Raw genomic sequence first — 19,752 nt, forward strand, 5'->3', positions numbered from 1 at the left:
AACCGTCTCACTGAGAAGTGACTCGCCCGAGGGCGTGTCACTCCACTGGTGAAACAGGGACTTGGAGCTCTCTTCTCCCTGCCCCAAGGCTACACTTCCTCCCACCCCCCACTCCCCGACTGTGACTTTGATCAGCTTCTGATCTATTTGATTAAGAAAAAGTGACAGCCGTCCTCTGTCCGAGAGGCTGAAAGCGGTTTTGAAACCATGTGGCCCTTTGAGATACCGATGTTCCATCTTACTAACCGTGTGTTTGTTCTGTTTTCCTCCTGCCGTCCCTGCTCGCCCTTCAGAACACAAACTTGACCACCCAGGAACACGAGAACATCATCGTGGTAAGTCCTGGGCAGCCCCCTCCCTCACCCCTCTCCCGCACCCGCAGCCCTACCCGGGTCCGAGTGGATCCCCCAGGCACGAGTGCCGTCTACCAGCACAGCGGCCTTGCTCAGTTTCGTCCCTTCTGTCAGGCCAGACATGCCTCCCTCCTGTCTTTGCACATGTCAGAGCCCCAGCTGATGGGAGGGGGTGGTAATTATCAGTCTCTGAGGCTTGTAGCAAATGTGTCTTAATCGCCTCCTCCTTCCTGAGTCTGCTGTGCAGAGTCAGAGGCAGGAGATGGCAGAGACTGTATGATGTATTCTCAGCCGTCACCCCATTAGCTGAAAGGTAAACTTGCTCTTTCTTGCCCCAGGACCTGTCTCCTAATCCACACATAGAACCTGGATATAATTACCTCTGATGTGCAAAGTGAGGGATAGTTGTAAGCGTGTTTGAGGTGAAACATCCTTCCTGGGTGATTCTAACACCAGAGAGAAGAAAGAAAAGAAGTTGCCCCTTCTGGGCACCAGGCCCTGTGCTGTGTGTTTGAATTCATGGATAGTTAAGACACCCCCTGCTCCCAAGGAGTCCTTCATCTGTTAAATGAGATCATTGCAAAGACAGAGGCTTGTAATCTGGAGAGTGGAGTGGTGAACTCACCTGGGAAAGAAGCCAGAGAGCTTCCCAGAGGCAGTGAGGTTCTGAGCTGGGTTTTGAAGGATCAATAGGAGTTTGCCAGATGGGGAAACAGAGGAATGTCTTTCCAGAGAGAGAAAACAAAGTGTAAACAGAGATTTTAAGCAACATGGGATATTCTGGGCACGTCAGCTTTGCTGGAGCATGAAACGTTAAGGCAGTGGGAAGCAGGAAGGCAGAACTTGAAATGGAAGTGAGAGGCAGAGCTCTGTATGCCTGGGAAAGGGTCTAGAAAATTCGCCTGCCCAGGAGGTCCCGTGGGTAGAGCTTTTCATACAAGGGCAACATCCCAGACACCATGCCCCTCTGAATTGCGTTTTAATCACAGAACGCAAAGGCAGAAGCTTCTGTGGAGGTCCCCCCCACGTAGTCACTCACCGCAGCTGCTCGCTGAGTGTCCACTCAGAATGTAGAGGTTTTCCCCACGCTCTGCCCTGACCACCCCTCGCCTTCTCTTGCTAGAACAGGGGCAGCATTGACCTGGGCCTCCCCACCACCTCGTTTCTCTGGCATACTGTCAATTAATAATTTAACTTAACAGACATCTGTTGACCCATGAGTACAAGTATGTGCCAGACACTGGTCTCTTTTCCACTGAGAGAGCTGCCATTGAGGGATGACTGTGTGCTGGGGGAACGTGGCAGATAATCTGGAAATCACGTGGTCTGGGCTGGAGATGCATCCAGGGAGTTAGGGGAGTACAGAGGAACTGGGAGGAAGACGACGGAGGGCTTCAAGGAGGAGGTGAGGGACCTGGAGTCCTAACGACGGATAGGACGCTCCCAGGGCGAGGCAGTCCAGGCGGGGACCCAGCACGGGCGAAGGCAAAGAAGCTCCGTCTGTCGGAGAAGCAGGCGGTGACCGAGCAAGGCGCTGGCGTCTTCCCCTCCCGGCTGGCAGCACCCCGGGTCCCACTCTGCACCTTGTCTCCCGAAGCGGGGTCAGGGCCTTGGACTTGGGAGGAGCCTGGGAAAGGAATTTTGATCTGAGAAATCTGGGCTGCGTTTATCCAGCTAATTTGGCCAGCTGACCCCTTAATTGCACTGGGCTGAGTTTCCCTGCTCAGCGGGGAAGCCTGAGAACGGGAAAGAATTTGATCTCGAGGTCTGACCCTGAGCCCACCGTTTTACAGCCTCTCTCGTGTCCAGTGTTCTCTGTGACCAGTGCTGTTAAAATAACCACCCAGCCTTCTGTCGCCTCCTTTTCATCCCAGCGATTACATTATCCGATTTGACCTGCTGATGATGAGTCTTCTCCCCACGGGGATTGGTATTAGGTATTTTTTTTTTAATGTACTTAGTTTTCAGAAATACTTTCACAAGTAATTTGAGTTGGTTTTATTCAACCCATCAGTCAGTGCTGTAGGTAATTGTTGGCTGGTAACAGCTGGCCTGTCGCTGGACAAGCGGGGACCTGGGGTCCAGACCCTGGCAGGGTTCCCACATACCGGCAAAGAGCATGGGCTTAAAGCCAAGTATGGTTCAAGTTCAGAGGCAAGTGTAGACCCTGGGCCAACCTCATACCAGCTGAGACCTTGGGCAAATAATGAAGAGCTTTTAATTTTACTTAAAGAATATCTTTAAGAATTTCATGAGTATATTTTCACTGTTTTTAAAAACAAAAAGGAAAAGATTCATCCCATCCCAGCCCTGGGGCATTTCAGGGGGTGATAAACTCCTACAGAGAGATACGGTTGTGTGTTTATATTTTGCTTTTAACATTAACGATGTGAAGCTGAATGTGTTGTTCTGTGTTTGGTTTGTTTATTTAACGACATGTCTTGGAGATTCTCTTAAGTCCTTTCTTGCACGTCTAACCTGGCGTTTCTTGCCCTCGGTGCTAGGGACGTTTGTGCATGGATGGTGCTTCATGGTGGGGGCTGTCCCGCCCATTGTAGGATGTCACAGCATCCCTGGCCACAACCCCCTGGATGCCAGTCACATCCTCCTGTCATGACGATCAGACTGTCTCCAGACATGCTAATTCCCCCTGGGAGGGGGACAAAGCAACCCGGAGGGAGAACCCCTGGTCCACCCTGTACTCCATTCAGCTGCCTTGACACTCTGAGCCTCAGTCTTCTCATCTGTGAAATGGGTGTGACCACAGCCTTTCCTGCAGGGCTGCTGGAACAATTAACTGGGAAAGATTCCACAAGAACATACACTCTTCTTTTTAATACTACAATCTAAAATGATCACTACTCTGTGACTGGTGCAGGGCTTGTAACAGCCTCCCCAGCCCTCTGTCTCTTCATCTGTACGAGTGGAAATCACTCCCGTTTGACCTCACAGAGTTGTCATGAGGCTCAAATGAGATAATAGCCGTGGAAGCATGGAGCCCACGCCTGACATCCACAGTGGACATTTAATCTGTTCCCACTCCTTCATTCTTTGACTCATTCCTGTGAAGAGGGGGGCCAGCTTGACGGAAGGGGCTGGAGCCAAGGGGCTCTACCCTGCTTCGTGGTCCCCCCTCCCAGAGATCAGTGCAGGGAGCGGTGCTGAGGGCCAGGTGGTAACTCGAGGGCTGGGGGAACCCCTCGCCCTGTCCCCTCCCCCTGCTGCAACCTGGCCTCTCCCGTGGTCACCCACACGGGGCAGAGGAGCATCCCCATCCGGCAGGCCAGGCGCTGAGCTTCTGAAAATGAAGTGCGGAGCCCGAACCGTGGGCCTGGCTTACTTGGGGTCTCTCATCACCGCCTTTCCCCTCCTCTGCATTTTGTCCCCAGATGGGTTGCCTGTATCCCGTCCTTGTGGAGAGCTCAGGCTGAGAAGTCGGCTGGTGAATAGCTCATGCTCTTGGGTCACACTTGAGGGTTCAAATTTGGCTCCAGAACCTCCTAACCATGTGACTCTGGGCTGCAGACTTCACCTCTCTAAGGAAAGGGCAGGACACACACCCGCCTGCCAGCGCGTAGTGAAGTGTGAATGACGGGACACAGCCCGGAGCCCGGCACAGACAAGCGCCCTGTTACAGCAGCGGCCGCTGGGATGTTGCTCATGGTGTGCTGTTATTATCACCAGTGTGGTGATTGGTCCACGTGGCTGTGGGGGGCGGCGCAAGGGCAGTGGGCTCAGCCTCGCGGTCAGCTTAGAGCCCACCACCCCCTTCCCACACCATGGGGGAGAGCTTCCCGTGGTGATGGGCATGCCCTCTGTCTGCCCTGTACCTGGTGGTGGCCACTGGCTTCATGGCACTGGTGAGCACTTGAAATGTAGTTAGCATAACTCAGGAACTGAACCTTTATTGCCTTGAAAAATTACTTTCTTGGGGCTTCCCCGGCAGTCCAGTGGTGGTTAGAACTCTGTGCTTCTGCTGCAGGTTCGATTCCTGGTTGGGGAACTAAGATCCTGCAAGCCACATGGCATGGCTAAAAAAAAAGTTTTCTCCCATGTCACTTAAAATGTTAAGATTCACACATGGCCAGTGGCTACTATATTGAACAACACAACCCCAGGCAAGTAAGACCCTGGGCCCCTTCTCCGCCTGTGGGTCAGCCTGCCCGTTGCTGCTGTGAACAGAGCCTCAGTTTCCATGGCTTCATCTCCCACTGAGGTGCTCATGTAACTGGCCTTATCTGCCCAGACAGCGACCAGAAGGTCGGGTTTTCCACCGTGAATCAGCCCTCGTGGGTTGACACACCCCCGTACGATTCCTTCCGAGAGATTCCGACTGACGTGTGTTCCTCTTCTTTCAGGCAATCGCTCCTTTGCTGGAAAACAACCATCCGCCACCGGATCTCTGTGAATTCTTCTGCAAGGTACGGCATCGCCGAAGCGGGGCTGTGTTTGCAGGAAGCAGACTGTCTCCATTTGTGCGTTGTGGGTGTTGGTTTTGCGAAATTTCCTGGAAACCCAGACTCCTCCCCGAACAGATCAGGGCCCCAGACAGAGTTAGAGACGAGCCAGGCCTCCTCTCCACCAGCCAGGTGATAAGTGAGGCCCAGGGTCCAGACCAACAGGTCAAGGGGGAGCACTGAGCTTTCCTGGGAGTATCTTCCTGGCCGTCTTGAGAGAAGTTTGCAGCACGTTTTCTGGCTCCTGACATCAGAGCTGGGCTTTTATTAGCCAGGTCTCCCGTGAGCACTGGCTGGCCCACAGTGGGAGCCTGGCCATGGGGCTTTCCCTGAGCTGGGCAAGTATGGGGTGGTGGGGGTGCAGGTGAGCTTGGAGGAGCCTCGGAGCAGGATCTCTGCTCCCAGGGACCCAGCACCAGCCTCGCGGTGGGATTCGCACTGAACACGCCCAGAGCACGTCGGGACCAGTCACCCCTCGCCCGAGAGTGCACCTTGGTGGCCTCAGGGCCGGACCAGCAGGCCGTCCTGCTTGGTCCCTGGCCGGGTGGTTTTTGACGCAGTGATCTGATGTCCTTGGACAGTTGCTGGGCCTGGGTTTGCTGCTCGTCCAGCTCCTCTGGTCTTCCTCCTGCCGAGCCTCTTCCCCAAGCTCGTGGGGGTGTGGGCTGTGTGCACCAGTGAGACAGGTGCAGCGTGGCTAGGCAGGTACTGGGGGCCTCCAGTTCTTGGAAGCCAGGACCCTGAGTTCTGGGGAGGGTTTGTTTATGAAGGATTATCCAGGAAAGCCCTGGTTTCTCACATCCCAAGTCCAGGCCTTCTGGAAACAGCACCTTCAGGCCCCGGCAGGTTTAAATGTGTTGGAGCAGTGGGTCCCATCTGCTCCAATCAAGGGCCTTCAATTTCATTTTGAAAAACAAAATCCCATGCCAGTGAGATAGATACGCTGAGAGCCATGTGTGCCCTGCACACGGCAGTAAGCTTACTCTCAAAGCCCTCGACAGAAGACTCACGGAATTTTTGAGATTCTGGCATCCAAACACTAGCCCCCGATTTTCAAGAGACTTCCATTGGACCTTCGTGCTGCAGGAATCTCACGCTGTTAAACAGGACTGTGTGATAGGACTGTCCTATTAAATAGGATTGTCTGTACCACCGGCAACAACCGCAGACTGTCAGATAAAACCGAGAGCAAGCAGGAGGTCCCATCCCCGCCCACTCTTCGTCCTCTCCCCAGAGGGAACAGAAAGCCGCACAGCAGTGTGGAGCAGGGGGCCTGGGCAGCAGAGCTGGGCCCCGCCTCCCCCGCACATGGTGGTCAGGGCTCCCGGGGGCCCCGGGCAGCAGAGCTGGGCTCCCGCCTCCTGCGCACATGGTGGTCAGGGCTCCCGGGGGCCCCGGGCAGCAGAGCTGGGCTCCCGGGGGCCCGGGGGAGCAGAGCTGGGCCCCCGCCTCCCCCGCACATGGTGGTCAGGGCTCCTGGAGCCCCAGGCAGCAGAGCTGGGCCCTGCCTCTCCCACACACCACGGTCAGGGCTCCCGGGGGCCCGGGGGAGCAGAGCTGGGCCCCCGCCTCCCCTGCACATGGTAGTCAGGGCTCCCGGAGCCCCGGGCAGCAGAGCTGGGCCCCACCTCCCCCGCACACCGCGGTCAGGGCTCACTGGAGCCCCACCGGACCCCACCAGGCCCGTCCCTGACCATGTGCTGCCATCTCCCCAGCACTGCAGAGAGCGGCCCCGGTCCATGGTGGTCATCGAGGTGTTCACCCCTGTGGTCCAGAGGATCCTGAAGCATAACATGGTGAGTTGCCCAGGGCCCCCCACTGCAGAGCCCCCCGAGGGCCACGAGCTTCCAGTCTGTCACTTTTCCCAAAGAACTGGGAGATGGGGCTGGCGGCCAAGGACCAGGGGACTGGACTTGGGATTGCAAGTTGGGGTCTTCGTGCAGCCTGCCCTGCTTGGCTCTATGCCTTGCAGGTAAAAGGCAACAGGAAGAATCTTTGCACAGTAAGAATGACAAAAATAACGTGGTCGGGGGAGAAGAGATAGGTCTCGTGTGTATAGCATCACAGATAATACCTGGGAAACTGGGCCCTCGAGGAGGGCGGGTGAACCCCTCACTCCGTAGGAGGGGGCTGCGGGGGCAATATCCGTGGAAGTGGGGAGCAGGGCCGGGCGGTGCAGGAACCTGACGGTCGTGACCTCAGCCTGCTGGGCAAGGTCGGGGCCAACAGTAAGAAGTCATGGTGTGGCAGGCACCCTTTGTGATGTGAGCAGGAGGGCCCCGGCCCGCGGGGGTCTTCTCTCTCCAACCCTCCGCCTCCGTCTGATGGTGAGAAAAGCCTCAGACCAGTCCCAGCTGAGGAACGTTCCACACGATGGTCCTCTGAACGGCCAGGTGCTCAAACATAAGGAGAGTCTGAGAGGAGGTAACAGCCTCGAGGCCCCAAGGGACCTGACAACTCAGTGTCACAGGTGTTCAGGAGGGGATCCCAGGACAGGAAAAGGGCATGGGGGAACCGTGGGGAAATCCACGTCAAGTCTGCCCTGTAGTTCATTTTAAAAGCACAGAGGCAGCATTTCATTGCACACTCAGTGGTCCAGGCGCCCGTAACCCGCCAGCCCTTCTGCAGTCTCACCTCAGGCCAGTGGGAACAGCCCTGGATGTGGTTGTTTTCTCTGCATTGCATGCGGGGAAGCTGGGGCTGAGCAGACTTGGCCGACAGGCCCCAGGACCACAGCTGGGAACCGGAACAGGAACACCTGCTCTCAGCTACGCACGGAGCGCCTCTCGGAGCCAAGTGACACTCCAGTGTATTGTCTCACATGGCTCTCCTGATGGCCTGTGGCCTCCTGCAGACGAGGAGACCCAGAGAGTCCCGTGGGTCACTCTGGGACCCTGTGGGCAGGTGTGAAAACAGCTCTGAAGAAGGGTGACCTGCTCACAGTTTGATCTGTGAGGGAGCTTTCCTGCCTTGACCCCAGGCCCCCAAAGAGGAAGATGCAGCCCATCCCCTTCCCCAGTAAGGGGTGGAAACGCAGGACACGTGCCCCACGCCCCGCATCCCACTCCCAGGGCAGACATCCTTAGTCAATCACAGCGCTTGTCCCACGGAGCCCAGAGTAGCTGCAGAATCTTCCTCCAGGCAGCCACGAGCGGGGAACCGTGCTGGTGCTGTGCGAATTCTCTCTGATTGATCTATCGCACACCGCTGTTGAACTATCGCTTGTTTCAGAGCTCTCCTCCATGGTTTGAGATGAACATGTGTTTCTTGTTTTCTGAGCACAGGGGGTGGGTCCCCTCCATCCAGTTTTGTCTCCAGGACTAAGAAAGAAAGTTCTCTGAGGGGTGGGGGTTGAGAGGTGTTCTGCCTGATTTGGGCTTTAATCATTTCAAGGGCACTCTCTGGCTTTGGCCAGCTGGGAGAAAAGGGTCCCTGACTGTTAACTTTAAAGTCACTGTGGATGTGGTGTGAGGTGAGGGTCACGTTCTCTCGGAGCCCAGAGCAGAGGTGCTGGAGTTCCTTTGGGAAGAGACCTCATCTCATCGCACTTGTCAGGAACGGAACCACCCACCCAGGGCGTCCCTGGCCAGGGTCCACCCTCCTCAGGTACAGAAGCACTTAATAAGGGTTCTCTTAGGACGTCTGACTTCAAAGGGGAAAACGTCAAAATTCAGGCAGCCTCCCAAGGCTTGACCGTACAGCGTCTCCCTTATGTCTGGTTAGTTTTATGGGCCCAGAGTGTTGACCATGTAATTTTCTGGATAAAAATCAGAACAGCTACAGGGCAGACTCAGAATTTATAGCATCTGTTGTGGTCTGGCAGAGCCCGGGATCCCTCAGGCAAGAACCCTCTCTTCATGTTTATAGAACTTCCCCCCTGTGGTCCCGGCGTCCAGGGATGCTATAAAGCTTCACAGTCCGCTTGCTCTTGAAGTCCACTGATTACACACCAAACTGTGTGAGGAGAGCTGTAGGCAGGACCGGGTCGGGAGTGAGGCCCTCCTGCAGGAGAGGCAAATGTGACTGTGGCTCACGCCCCGTGTGGGAAGCACCACGAGCCTTCGGTGTCACCCACATAACACCCCCTAAAGCTCAGTGATTGGCCGGGACGCTGTTTGGGAGCTGGCATGGAGCGCCTGGTCACTCACTGGCCAGTGAGTGCCTAGCTGGCCGCCAGCCATGGACCTGTGAGTGTTCCTACTCTGCAGTTCCTATACTGCGAGTGCAGCTCTTGTTGGTATATCACGTGTTCCATCTCGTGGGTGAGCAGTCCTAACCTAGGTTAAGAATCTCAGAGTGTTGCTCCCTGGGCCGCAATAAAAATTAGATATGGAAGCAGTCATTAAGTACGTTCCCCTGGAGATTCTAAACAATGTGTTCACTGCGTCCCTAAGAATAAGCATAGTTCCTGTGCCCACATGCCACTCACTGGCATGTTCTTGTAGCCAAGGTGGCAGGAAGATGTCGCCAGGGTCCTAGTGGACCGCTGGCTGATCAGACCTCCTGCTTTCCAAGGGGAGCGTGTTCGACTTTGCCAAAGAGGCGAGATGTCCCTCACCCACATGTTCAAAGGCCACCAGGCCAATCTATAATGTTAAAAATGACCTTGGCTCTGCAGAAATCTAATAGAGATGATAATGGCAGTTATCTTTAGCATGGCTTAATGGAAGCAGTTTTCATGAATCATAAAACCTCATGGGTGGAAGGGTCCTGGAGGTGAGTTCTCGGAGCCCTTGTTGCACAGGGAGCAACAGTGGGCCCAGGGAGGGGCGTTCCTGCCGCCTTCTCCCGGGGACTGCGGGCGTCCACCTCGGTGTGAAAGCACAGTCAGGCTTCAGGCAGGGGCCCCGTCTTCAAGCCCAGTGCGCATGTGTGCACGTAGGTACGTATGTGCACACACACACACGCACGTGTTTAGATTCCTTCTGAGCTTTCTCCATGGCTTTTGCTGCCCTCCTCATGCAGAGGCGTAACTCTAGCAGGCAGGGTGGGAGGAGATGAGCCCCTACCCCTTGGGGAGCCTAATTCAGCCCTTCCCTGCAGGTGCAGAGCACCAGGCAGGTCTGGAAACCCACCCTGTGAGCTGGCCAGAGGAGGCGGCGGGCCACATCCTACTCCGAGCTCTTTGCCCAGGGCCTGTGGGATCCATGAGATCCGCAGGGGAAGTCCCCAGGGGCTCTGTTTAGATTAGAGTCCTGGCCCAGGTTGCTTTTTGTTAAGTGGGTTCCCCCGAGTGGGGGCTGGAGGAGAAGCCGAGGAGGCTGGAGACCTCCAGGCTCCCCCCTGAGGTCGTGCTGGTCAACCTCATTCCGTACCCTGACCAGCCCTCCTGACTGTTGGCACCCCAGCTCGTGGGTTCAGAAGCCCAGCGACTCCGGGTCCCTAACATGACGTGGAAAGGGGCTCAGTCCTTGGCCCGGCCCACACTCTCCATCCCTGCTCTTCACTCTGGACACATGATTCCTCCTTCCTGCCCCACCCCTGCTGGGCTGACCCCGGACTTACCAGCCACCTCCCTACACACACTCCCTGTCCAGGGCACACACCTGCCTTCCAGGCCACAGCTTTCAGGCACGCATGCCCACACACAGGAAGCAGGGGGCCCAGAATCCCTTGGGGGCTGCAGAAAAGGCGTTTGTGGTCATGGCTGGAGGCCGGCTGGGCATCAGCAGGCCCCCACGCGGCCCAGCTGGGCTGTGTTCCCAGCACGTCTGGGTGGCGTGCTGACCCCTGCCCCATCGCAGGGTGGCTGACCAGGGCCAGGGACCCTCCTGTGCCAGGTCATCTTCCAGCTTCACAGGCAGCCATGGAAGGGTGTGAGCTCAGGAGTGAGCAGGCCTGTTCCTTCACGTGGAAGACGTATGTGCTTCTAGGAGGAGGGAGTCGCTGGCGGCACCTCGTTGCTCACACACCCGGGGCAGAGTGGGACCCCACACCCCTTCTGGTCTCCTCCCAACCCCTGTCCTCTGCGCTGCCTGCAGGACTTTGGGAAGTGCCCGCGACTGAGGCTGTTTACTCAGGAGTACATCCTTGCCTTGAACGAGCTCAACGCGGGGATGGAGGTGGTGAAGAAGTTCATTCAGAGGTGGGTCTCTCGTCTGGGGCCCCTCCTCTCCTGGCCAGCGGGCCAGCTTTCCCTAGCACCCAGGAGAGGCACTGCTGGCGTTAAGAGGCCCCAAGCATCTCATCTTCTACAAGGGCCTCTTGGGTCCTCTTGACCATGTACCATCTGAGGCACTCACTTGCTGTGTGACATCAAGTCAGTTGCTGTACTTCTCTGATCCTCTTTCCTCTGTTATCTCCCAGGATTGTTTGTGCAGTTAATCAGATAATATCTGAGGAGGCCCCTAGCACAGTGCCTGATGGTCACTAGAAACTCGGGAAATGGCAGCAGTTGTAAATGATAAGAGTATTCCTGTGGGTGCTGGGGGTGTGAGGAACCTTCTCCTGGTAGCCCCGGAGAGTCCTCGATGGGGAACTGAACAGCCACCTCCCAAACTTGGCCTCGAGGAAGTCAGATCCTCTGAATCACTTCCGGTTTTGGGGTGGTGGGGGAAGGGGGATTGTTTCGCTCTGATTTTTTTAAACTTTTCTCTGTGCCTCAGTGTCCTCATCTGTAAGATAAGGACTATGGTACCCACTTGATCCGGTTACCGTGAGGACTCAATGAACTCACACATGTAAACACCAAGAATGGGGCCTAAGTGTGGCAGGAACATTAGCGATCATCGTCACAACTCTTCTCATTTTGTTTAAGAAAATTACAATAGCCTGTTCAAGCCGGTTCCAAAAGCTCCTCAGTACCTGAAACTCACAAAGCATTTCCAGACCCAGAGGACTGTCCTTCTGCCAGAGCCCTGGGGACTCCAGGGCCCCCTTACAGCACCCAGTCATGGTTTATGAAACTGTTTCAGGTTAAGCCTCTTAGCCCCAGCAGCCATGACGTTTTTCCAGCAACGTTTTGGGTACTGTCCCCAGGCCCCAAACAGCACTGGGAATGGGGGTACGAGACCCATTTTACAGATGAGGAAGCAGACACGAGATAGCTGTGGTAAGTAACAGTGGCTGGCATTTGCAGAGGATCGTGTGCCAGACCCCGTGCCAGGCCAGGATGCCGATAATAACTTTTTCTTTCAAAGCAGCCCACATGGACAGGAAAATGAGGTGCTGTGAGTCCTCATTTACAGAACCACTGGGCATAAACATGTTGGTCCCAGGCCGCCTGGCTCCTGTAGGCGACGTCATCCCCTGAGTTAGAGAATTGGGTCCTGAAATGAGGAGGGGGCCGATGTCCCCATTCCAGAGCTGAGGAAAGAGTGGAGAGTTTACAAAGTGTGCCAAGGTGCTCCGCTGGGCTGGAACCCAGGCTCCCTGAACCCAGGGATCCCCGGCCCGGAACTTGGCCCTCATTCCTGTGCACAGCGGAGCCCAGGACCCAGATCCCAGGGTTGCCACCTCCCTGCAGAGGACTGGGGCCACCCTGTCCCACCCCCCACCTCCCTGCCCTGGGCGGCGCCCCCACAGCCGCTCACTCACCGGCCCTCTGCTCTTTTCCAGCATGCATGGCCCCACGGGGCACTGCCCCCATCCCCGGGTCCTGCCCAACCTGGTGGCCGTGTGCCTGGCTGCCATCTACTCCTGCTATGAAGAGTTCATCAACAGGTCAGTGCCCTCGGCCTCGGGAGGACCTGGGTGGGACACACTCTGTCCAGGGACGGGGGTCTGTATACACCTGGCCAGCCGGGAGGGTGGAGTGGCTTCCACTGGAGCTGCCCCCAGTGCGTCTGCCAAAGCCCCACGCTCCCTGGTGCCAGGGCCCAGACCCAGGCTGTGACGGGAGAAGCCGACACCGAAGCTGTCGTGTTGGCTCGGCTTTAGGGACACGTGTCTATTCTGAAGATTGCTCAGCCTCGGGCCCGTGTGACGGGAAGAGGGCGTGACAGAGCCACTGTCCTGGGTCCCCCAGGGCTTGGGTGCGTCGGCTTGTGAGTGAACTAACCCCCTGGCAGCCGTGGGAGGGAGCCCGGGAGGCCCCTGAGCACGCCCTCAGGGGCCTCCCGGGAGACCGTGTGACGTTCTCAGAGCCCTCCCGCTGAGGGATGATGACGCCAGGTGGGTAATTACCAGCTCCCGTTCTTCCCGGGTCGAGGTTGGCTCCTAGGATGCAGAGTGACATAGGTGCCGTTAGTCACATGAACTTCATATGGTGATCTCTGGGGTCACGAGGGAAGATGTGACCTGCAGGGCGCAGATGGCATCTGCAGCAGCAGCCTTGTCCAGTTGTTCAGGCGGTGCACTGCACAACTCCAGGAGGGCCAAATCGTGTCCAGGCACCACTAGAGCCGGGGCCACCACAGGAATATATTTCAGTCCTTAAAGAAGAGGCATTGGAGCATTGTTGAAAGCCTGAGTGAACTGGGCAACATGAAGATGTCCTGCCGGTCATTCCTGAGTGCCTGTTTCACGCTCTACAGCAGCTTATGTTTTTTTTTTTAAAAAAAAAAAAGAGGAGGAGGAGGTTGAGAGTAGTCCACAGTCTGTACTCCACAGTCTGTACAGCCGTCCTCGGCTTCTCTGTGTACACAGGTGGTCACGTGCCCTGGCCTCGCAGCCTGTGCCTCTGGAGCTGATGCGCATGCGTGTCAAACGCAGCCCACCCCAGGAAGTATGAGGCACATCGGGGTGTCACACACTCTCAGGCTCCTTTTGCTCCTGCAGCCTCTCCCTCCCTGGCTCACTCCGCAGACACCCAAGCTGGGGCTTAGGTCTCGGGGCAGGAGCAGGAAACGGCACCTCCCAGAGCTTTCCCTCTGAGTCTTCATGGCTCTGCCTGGGTGCCCTGGAGCAGGGATTCCCTGACTCGGGATGCAGAATGGAATCTCTCTCCCAGATGACCCCCAGGAGAAAGAACCAGAATTACAAACCAGGCACACTGTTGTACACAGAGGGACCTGAAGACAGCAGTGACCACCTTCATCCTTTCTCTTTTTTTGGGGGGTGGGGGGTGGGGGCAGGTCTTATTGGCTGTGCCACACAGCACGCAGGGTCTTAGTTCTCTGACTGGAGATCGACCCAGGCCCCCTGCATTGGGTGCGTGGAGTCTTAACCACTCTTCCCACAAGGAGATCCCCTGCCCTCCAACACTCGTTTAGTGAGGGTCCATGGGGTGCCAGGTGCTGACGGCACAAGAGTGAAGCAGCCGCCCCCCGAGTGGCTGGTGAAACGGTGGACGGAGGGGGCAGGGAGTGAGAAAGCGAGCGGCGAGGTCAGGGCTGTGATGAAAGGAACCAGAGGCATCACTCACGTGGTCTACAACCCTGGGTGCACTTGAGTCACCCGAGAGGGCGCTACGAACTGAAGCCTGCATGAAGCTAAGCATAAAGTAAACCCTGGGATGCAGCTCCTCATCGCTGGGCTTCATCCATCGGGAGACAGGTATGAGATTTACAGCAGCGTTGTTAGTCACAGCCCCAAACTGATATCTGCCTCGAGCCCAGTGTCCTAGGGCAGACACGCGGATAAGCTGTGGTCTGTTCACACGAAGGAATACCGCAGGGCAGTGAGCAGGAGCGAACCAGTGCACCCGGCAAGCCGGGGGGACTAATCTCCCAAACACAGTGTGGAACAGAAGAAGCTATAGAGTTTAAATCTTGTTCCTTAAAGTGCAAGAACAGGAAAACAAATCCAGGGTGATAGAGGCCAGAATAGAGGCCACCTGCTGCTGGCAGGTGGGGAGTTAGGCGTGAGAGGAGCTTCTGGGCCTCAGGAAAGTTTCACGTCTTGACCATGGTCAGTGGTTCTCAGCTGGGGGGCAGCTTTGACCCCCAAGGCATATCTGGCAGCGTCTGGAGACATCTTGAGTTGCAGAAGGAGGGGTGCTGCTGGAAGAGTGGGTGGAGGTCAGGGATGCTGCTGAACTCACTGCCATGCATGGGGCAGCCCCCTCGTCCTCCCAGGAGTTACCTGAACCGTCTGGGAGCAAATATCAGGCATGTCCGCGTGGAGGAACCCTGGTCTGGTGGCTGTCTGTTACACCAGGGAACTTGTGACAGTCACTGAGCACTGCACCTGAGATCCGTGGACTCACCTGGACTGACGTCACCCCAGGGGTGTGCTGGAGCCCTGGCGTGTTCGGATCCCACAGTCAGGGATGGCACGTTGGCCGTTGAATTGGTCACCGTGGGAGTATTTACTCCAGGAAAATCGGCAGGCACTACCCCTCAGGGCTCCTGTTTTCTGCAGAGTTGGTTGTGAGATATTTACCAACGTCCCACTGGTTATATCTTTAAAAGGAAAAGAAAAAAAGGGTGCCTGGACCCCACCCACTGCAACTCTGATTTAGTTGGAAGGCTCCTGGCATCAGGTTCTGTTTGGTGTTTTGTTTTTTTTTAACATCTTAGGCAAATGGTGTGTGTGGCCAGAGCTGAGAACCCCTGCTCTAGGGGAAAGAGAGGAAGGGGTTCTGCGGAGCGGTGATGCTTAAACTGACATGTCCTGGCTGTCAGCGGGGCTGGAGGCAGGACAGGAGGACCCAGGCAGGGGACCGGCAGGCGCCCAGGCCTGGCGGAGCAGGTGGGCCGGCCAGTGGTCACGTGTCCTCTACTGGTGGTCCTTAAGCGCCTGCTTCACAGTCCCCTGGACAGATTATTTCAAATGCAGACTCCTGGATGCCGCGTCTCTGGGCCCGGCCCGGGAATCTGCATTCTTCGCAAGCTCCACGGGTGAGCTGCTTCAGGCGAAAGGTCCCTGCAGGGAAGGTAGTGAGGGAAACTGGCTGTGACCCGAGCAGAGAGAGGGACAGAGGCGGAAGACAAAGTTGGAAAGGAAGGCCGGGCCACAGAGGGACCTGCACTGCTGAGCGTCTCCCACCTCCCACGCCGAGCTGCTCCTGGGGTCCTCCTGCCAGGCCTGCTTACCTGACAGACCCCCAGGACCGCCGGGGCCGCTGCTTGGGGACCACTCTTTGAGTGGCAGGGCTGTGCCTGCCTTAGAGGTTTTCTTCTAAGGGCATTGTAGTCACCTGTGGGTTTTAAGTAGAGAAAGGACTTAATGTCCGTTTCTGGAATCCCCTCTCGCCACTGCTGCAGAGGCCAAGCGTAACCTTGGGCATACCATTAGGCAGTGGTTGCAACTCGGTGCCCAGGGTGGAGGCCTGGGGAGGGTGAAGCGGGCCCTGGTGCCCTCCCCAGCCCACACGGGCAGCTCCAACTCCCTACTCAAGACAGCCCCGCTTCGAGGCCCAAAGTAGCTTGGGTTCTGAGAGCCACCGTGAGCCCTTCCAGGAAGTCACGCCACGGGCTGCGAGACCTTTCCTGGGCTCAGGTTCCCCCACCCTGCTGGTCAGTCCCACGCCGTCCTCTGGGGCCATCCGCGGCGCTCTCTGTGGGTACACAATGTCCTCATACACAAAAGAACAGACAAGCTGACCCAGGTTAGCGTAGCTCGCTGGAAAATCACCCAGTCTGAGCCAAACAGCCTTGAAAATCCACTCCTAAATCCCAGCAGAGGCGAAAGGGATGGAGCTGAGGCTTTGGGTAGCAAGTCGGCTCCTCCGAGCCCCTGGAGTCAGCTAGCGCGCCTCCCCCACGGACCACACACAGTGTTCCATGAGCCATAGAATTCTTGGACTTCAGCTCAAGGGTTTTGTTTTCTTCCGCAGCAAAGCTTAGAGTGTATTTATCAAACATCCTTGGTGGGCTCTGCTCAGACCTGGCTCATGGCATGTGCTAGACCATTTGGGTCCTCTGAATGCGGTGGGTGTGAGTTGTACGCCCGGCCCACTTGCACAAGGAGCGTGCATGTCTCTTTGGACACATAGCCACGTGCGTGTGGCCCATTTAGGGAGGGTTGGGACAAGCAGCTGTTTGTGGTCACATCCTTGTGCTCTGAGTCCCTGAGAGCAGCAGCCTCAACCTTGACAGCACACACAGGGAGCCCCAAACCTTACTGGTGTCCGGACTCCACCCCAGAGAGTCCAACCTAACGGGACCTGGGGATGTTTAGAAGTGCCCCAGGGGACACTGGTGTCCAGCCAGGGATGGAGAGCTCTGGGGCAGGGGCAGGAAGGGCGAGAATGGCGGGTGGAGGAAATCAGGGAAGACTTCTTGGAGGAGGTGGACCTGCATAGGCTCATCCTGCGTCTTAGAAGTGGAGGCAGCAGCCTGGTTTCACATCCCAGTCCCGCCTCCCCACTAACAAGCTGTGTCATCTAGGTAGTCATTTGACCTCTGGTGGCATCTTTTCTCATCTGTAATGTGGAGAGAGAAATTCCTCCTCTTCAGAGATATCTGAGAATGTCTGTGTGAAAGTGCTCGGCACCGTGCCAGCCCAGGGGCACCAACAAAGGACGCCCACTGCTGGAGTTCCCTTCACTCTGAAGTGCCACCTCGCAGTATTTGGAAGCACCCGGGGAGGGGGCATTTTACCTCTGACAAGTCCTGCCGTAAAGAGGCCCAGCATTTCCCACTCACGTGTGACCTCAGTGATGCCACAGTGCCCTTTGCCCAGCTAACACCTATTAACCCTCTGCACCCACGTCATTCCTCTAGGTGGTGGAGAGGCTATTCTAGGGAGTTAGCCAAGAGTGGTGGGTGCTGCAGATAGGAGTGACCTGTGGACCACAGGGGACCAGAATCTGAGGTTTGGGGTCCCTTGGAAGGGGGTTCTGTGGTGGAGAGCAGATGGTGAGCTTTCTCAGCTGGCAGGGATAGGGTGGCAGAGGCGGGGCTTGGGGCTTGTCCCGAGGACCTTAACCTTATGGCCTCAGCTGGAGGGGACAGTTAGACCACAGGAAGCAACTGGAAGCCAGATCGCTAGGAGGTCTCCAAGGTATGTCTAGAAGGCGTCTTGGTGGAGGTGGACGCTGAGTCAGTACTGAGCTTTATGGGTCAGTAGAGAGGTCAGCATTCACTCATTCACAGTCGTGTGTCAATCACCTGCTGCGTGTGGGGACACCAGCATGTGCCTTAGTGACAGGCGGCCCAGTTCAGATGCCACCTCTGAACCTCCACCTCTCCTTGTCTGCAGGCCTTGAGCAGGCCTGTGTGCTCGCTGGTGGGTGGGAGCCGGCCCCCCACCCGATCCGGGACCGCGGGGGACACTGAGCAGGTGCAGCCCTGCCCGTGACGTCCGGGACCCCCCCCCCAGGGCTGCACTCACGGCCCTCCCCGCCTCTCCTGCAGCCGTGACAACTCCCCCAGCCTGAAGGAGATCCGGAATGGCTGCCAGCAGCCCTGCGACCGGAAGCCCACCTTACCTCTGCGCCTTCTGCACCCAAGCCCGGACCTGGTGTCTCAGGAAGCCACGCTCTCCGAGGCGCGGCTCAAGTCAGTGGTCGTGGCCTCCAGCGAGATCCACGTGGAGGTGGAGCCCGCCAGCACTGCCAAGCCGGCGCTGACGGCCAGCGCGGGTGACGACAACGAGCCCAACCTCATCGACTGCCTCATGGTCAGCCCCGCCTGCAGCACCATGAGCATCGAGCTGGGCCCGCAGGCCGACCGCACGCTTGGCTGCTACGTGGAGATCCTCAAGCTGCTGTGAGTGACCCCGCTGGCCAGGCGCCTTGGGTGGGGGGAGGGGCTCACAGCTGGGGGTGTGAGTTGAGTGTGCACACGCATGAGTGTGGGTGCACAGGATGCAGACGCAGGGCATGAGGGCACAGGTTTTGGGAGTGTTGGGAGTGCAGGCCAGGCTCTGTGTGCATGAGTCAGGCATGGCACAAGCAGGATGTCCACACGTGTGTCCATGAGTCTGAGAATCTGTGAGTGCACACGCCTGCCCAGGCTGTGCTGCAGTACGCGGTACCCGAGTGTGTCTGTGTGTGGACACCTCGGCGTGTTGTGTAAGGTGTGGGCTCATTCTGAGTTGTGATTGTCCTCGTGTGCGTGTGAGTGCCTTTGGATGTATGAGGGCAGCGTGTGAGTGGTTGCCTCCATGTGTGTGACTGTGCGTATACGAGCTGGGTGCGGGATGGATGTAGATGCCTCTAAGAAGCCCGTATGTGTGTTTCAAGTGCATGTACACAAGTGTGGTTGTGTCTGGGTGCTTGTGCTGCTTCTGTGCATGCGTAGCTCTTGAGTGCTCACGTGTGGGTGTGAACACTTGTGCACAAGAGCTGGAGTATGTGTGTGTTTCTCTGTGTATGTGTGCAGAGGTGCCCATGAGCCAGCATGTGAGTGTGTTGCGTGATCTATGCATGCTCTGTGTGCATGGTGTGTATGTGGTGTTGTGTCCTGTAGCCTCATCCGGTGGGCAGGGAGGAGCGTACCATGCAGATGAGGGTCTGCGTGCCTGGCTGGTCGGAGGAGCCCTGGGCGGGAGCCAGGAGACGTGTTCTGTTCTGGGTGGTGCTTCTGAGCTGGGTGCTCCGGGCCCGCGCATGCCCCTTCCTGAGCCTCGGCTGTGGGACTCTGAGGAGCCTGTGGTGTCTGTGAGGGTGAGTACGTGCATGCACGCACAGGCACACACACACACACCTGTGCACACAGATACACGCCTGTGCGCACACATGCATGCACATATGCATGCACATATGCACACGTTAAGCAAAGGCTTCTCATGTTTGGAGGCGACTGAATGCAGCCCCCTCAGACTCTTCCTCAGCCCTTGCTTTGGCCCCGAAGAGGAGGCAGTGGTCTCCCAGGGCTCAGCCCAGCCTGGCTCATAGTTCTGGCAGCCAAGGCCAGCCCAGAGTGCACGTGCATTTAGCAATGCCCCCACCCAAAGCAAATCCCAGATTCCGCCCAGAGAGCATCCCCCAGAACATATCTCAGTTTGAGGCTGAAGAACTGCCCACCTCTTCCCGGGGTGGCAGCCAGCCCTCCGAGGGACAGACCAGCACGGTCCCGTCTCCTCCTCTGGCTGGGCCCTGGTCTCCTCCCCGGACCCCCGAGTCCAACTGTTCTCTGCAGACACCTGGAGCTCCTGGGCCTTGTGGTGGCCTG

The 19,752-nt window shown here is 57.1% G+C and overlaps 1 protein-coding gene across 2 annotated transcripts in view; it reads left to right on the plus strand.

Moving 5' to 3' along the window:
• CMIP (c-Maf inducing protein) overlaps positions 1 to 19,752 on the plus strand; it is a 212,795-nt gene that overhangs the window by 168,310 nt on the left and 24,733 nt on the right. For both annotated transcript variants that reach the window (XM_070770369.1, XM_019979609.2), the window contains 6 exons: positions 294 to 335; positions 4,712 to 4,774; positions 6,526 to 6,606; positions 10,792 to 10,895; positions 12,368 to 12,472; positions 17,992 to 18,345. In XM_070770369.1, the coding sequence (XP_070626470.1) occupies positions 294 to 335; positions 4,712 to 4,774; positions 6,526 to 6,606; positions 10,792 to 10,895; positions 12,368 to 12,472; positions 17,992 to 18,345 (749 nt within the window). The remainder of the gene's footprint in view (positions 1 to 293; positions 336 to 4,711; positions 4,775 to 6,525; positions 6,607 to 10,791; positions 10,896 to 12,367; positions 12,473 to 17,991; positions 18,346 to 19,752) is intronic.

Source organism: Bos indicus, chromosome 18 (assembly GCF_029378745.1).
Source record: "Bos indicus isolate NIAB-ARS_2022 breed Sahiwal x Tharparkar chromosome 18, NIAB-ARS_B.indTharparkar_mat_pri_1.0, whole genome shotgun sequence".
Lineage (NCBI taxonomy): Eukaryota > Metazoa > Chordata > Mammalia > Artiodactyla > Bovidae > Bos > Bos indicus.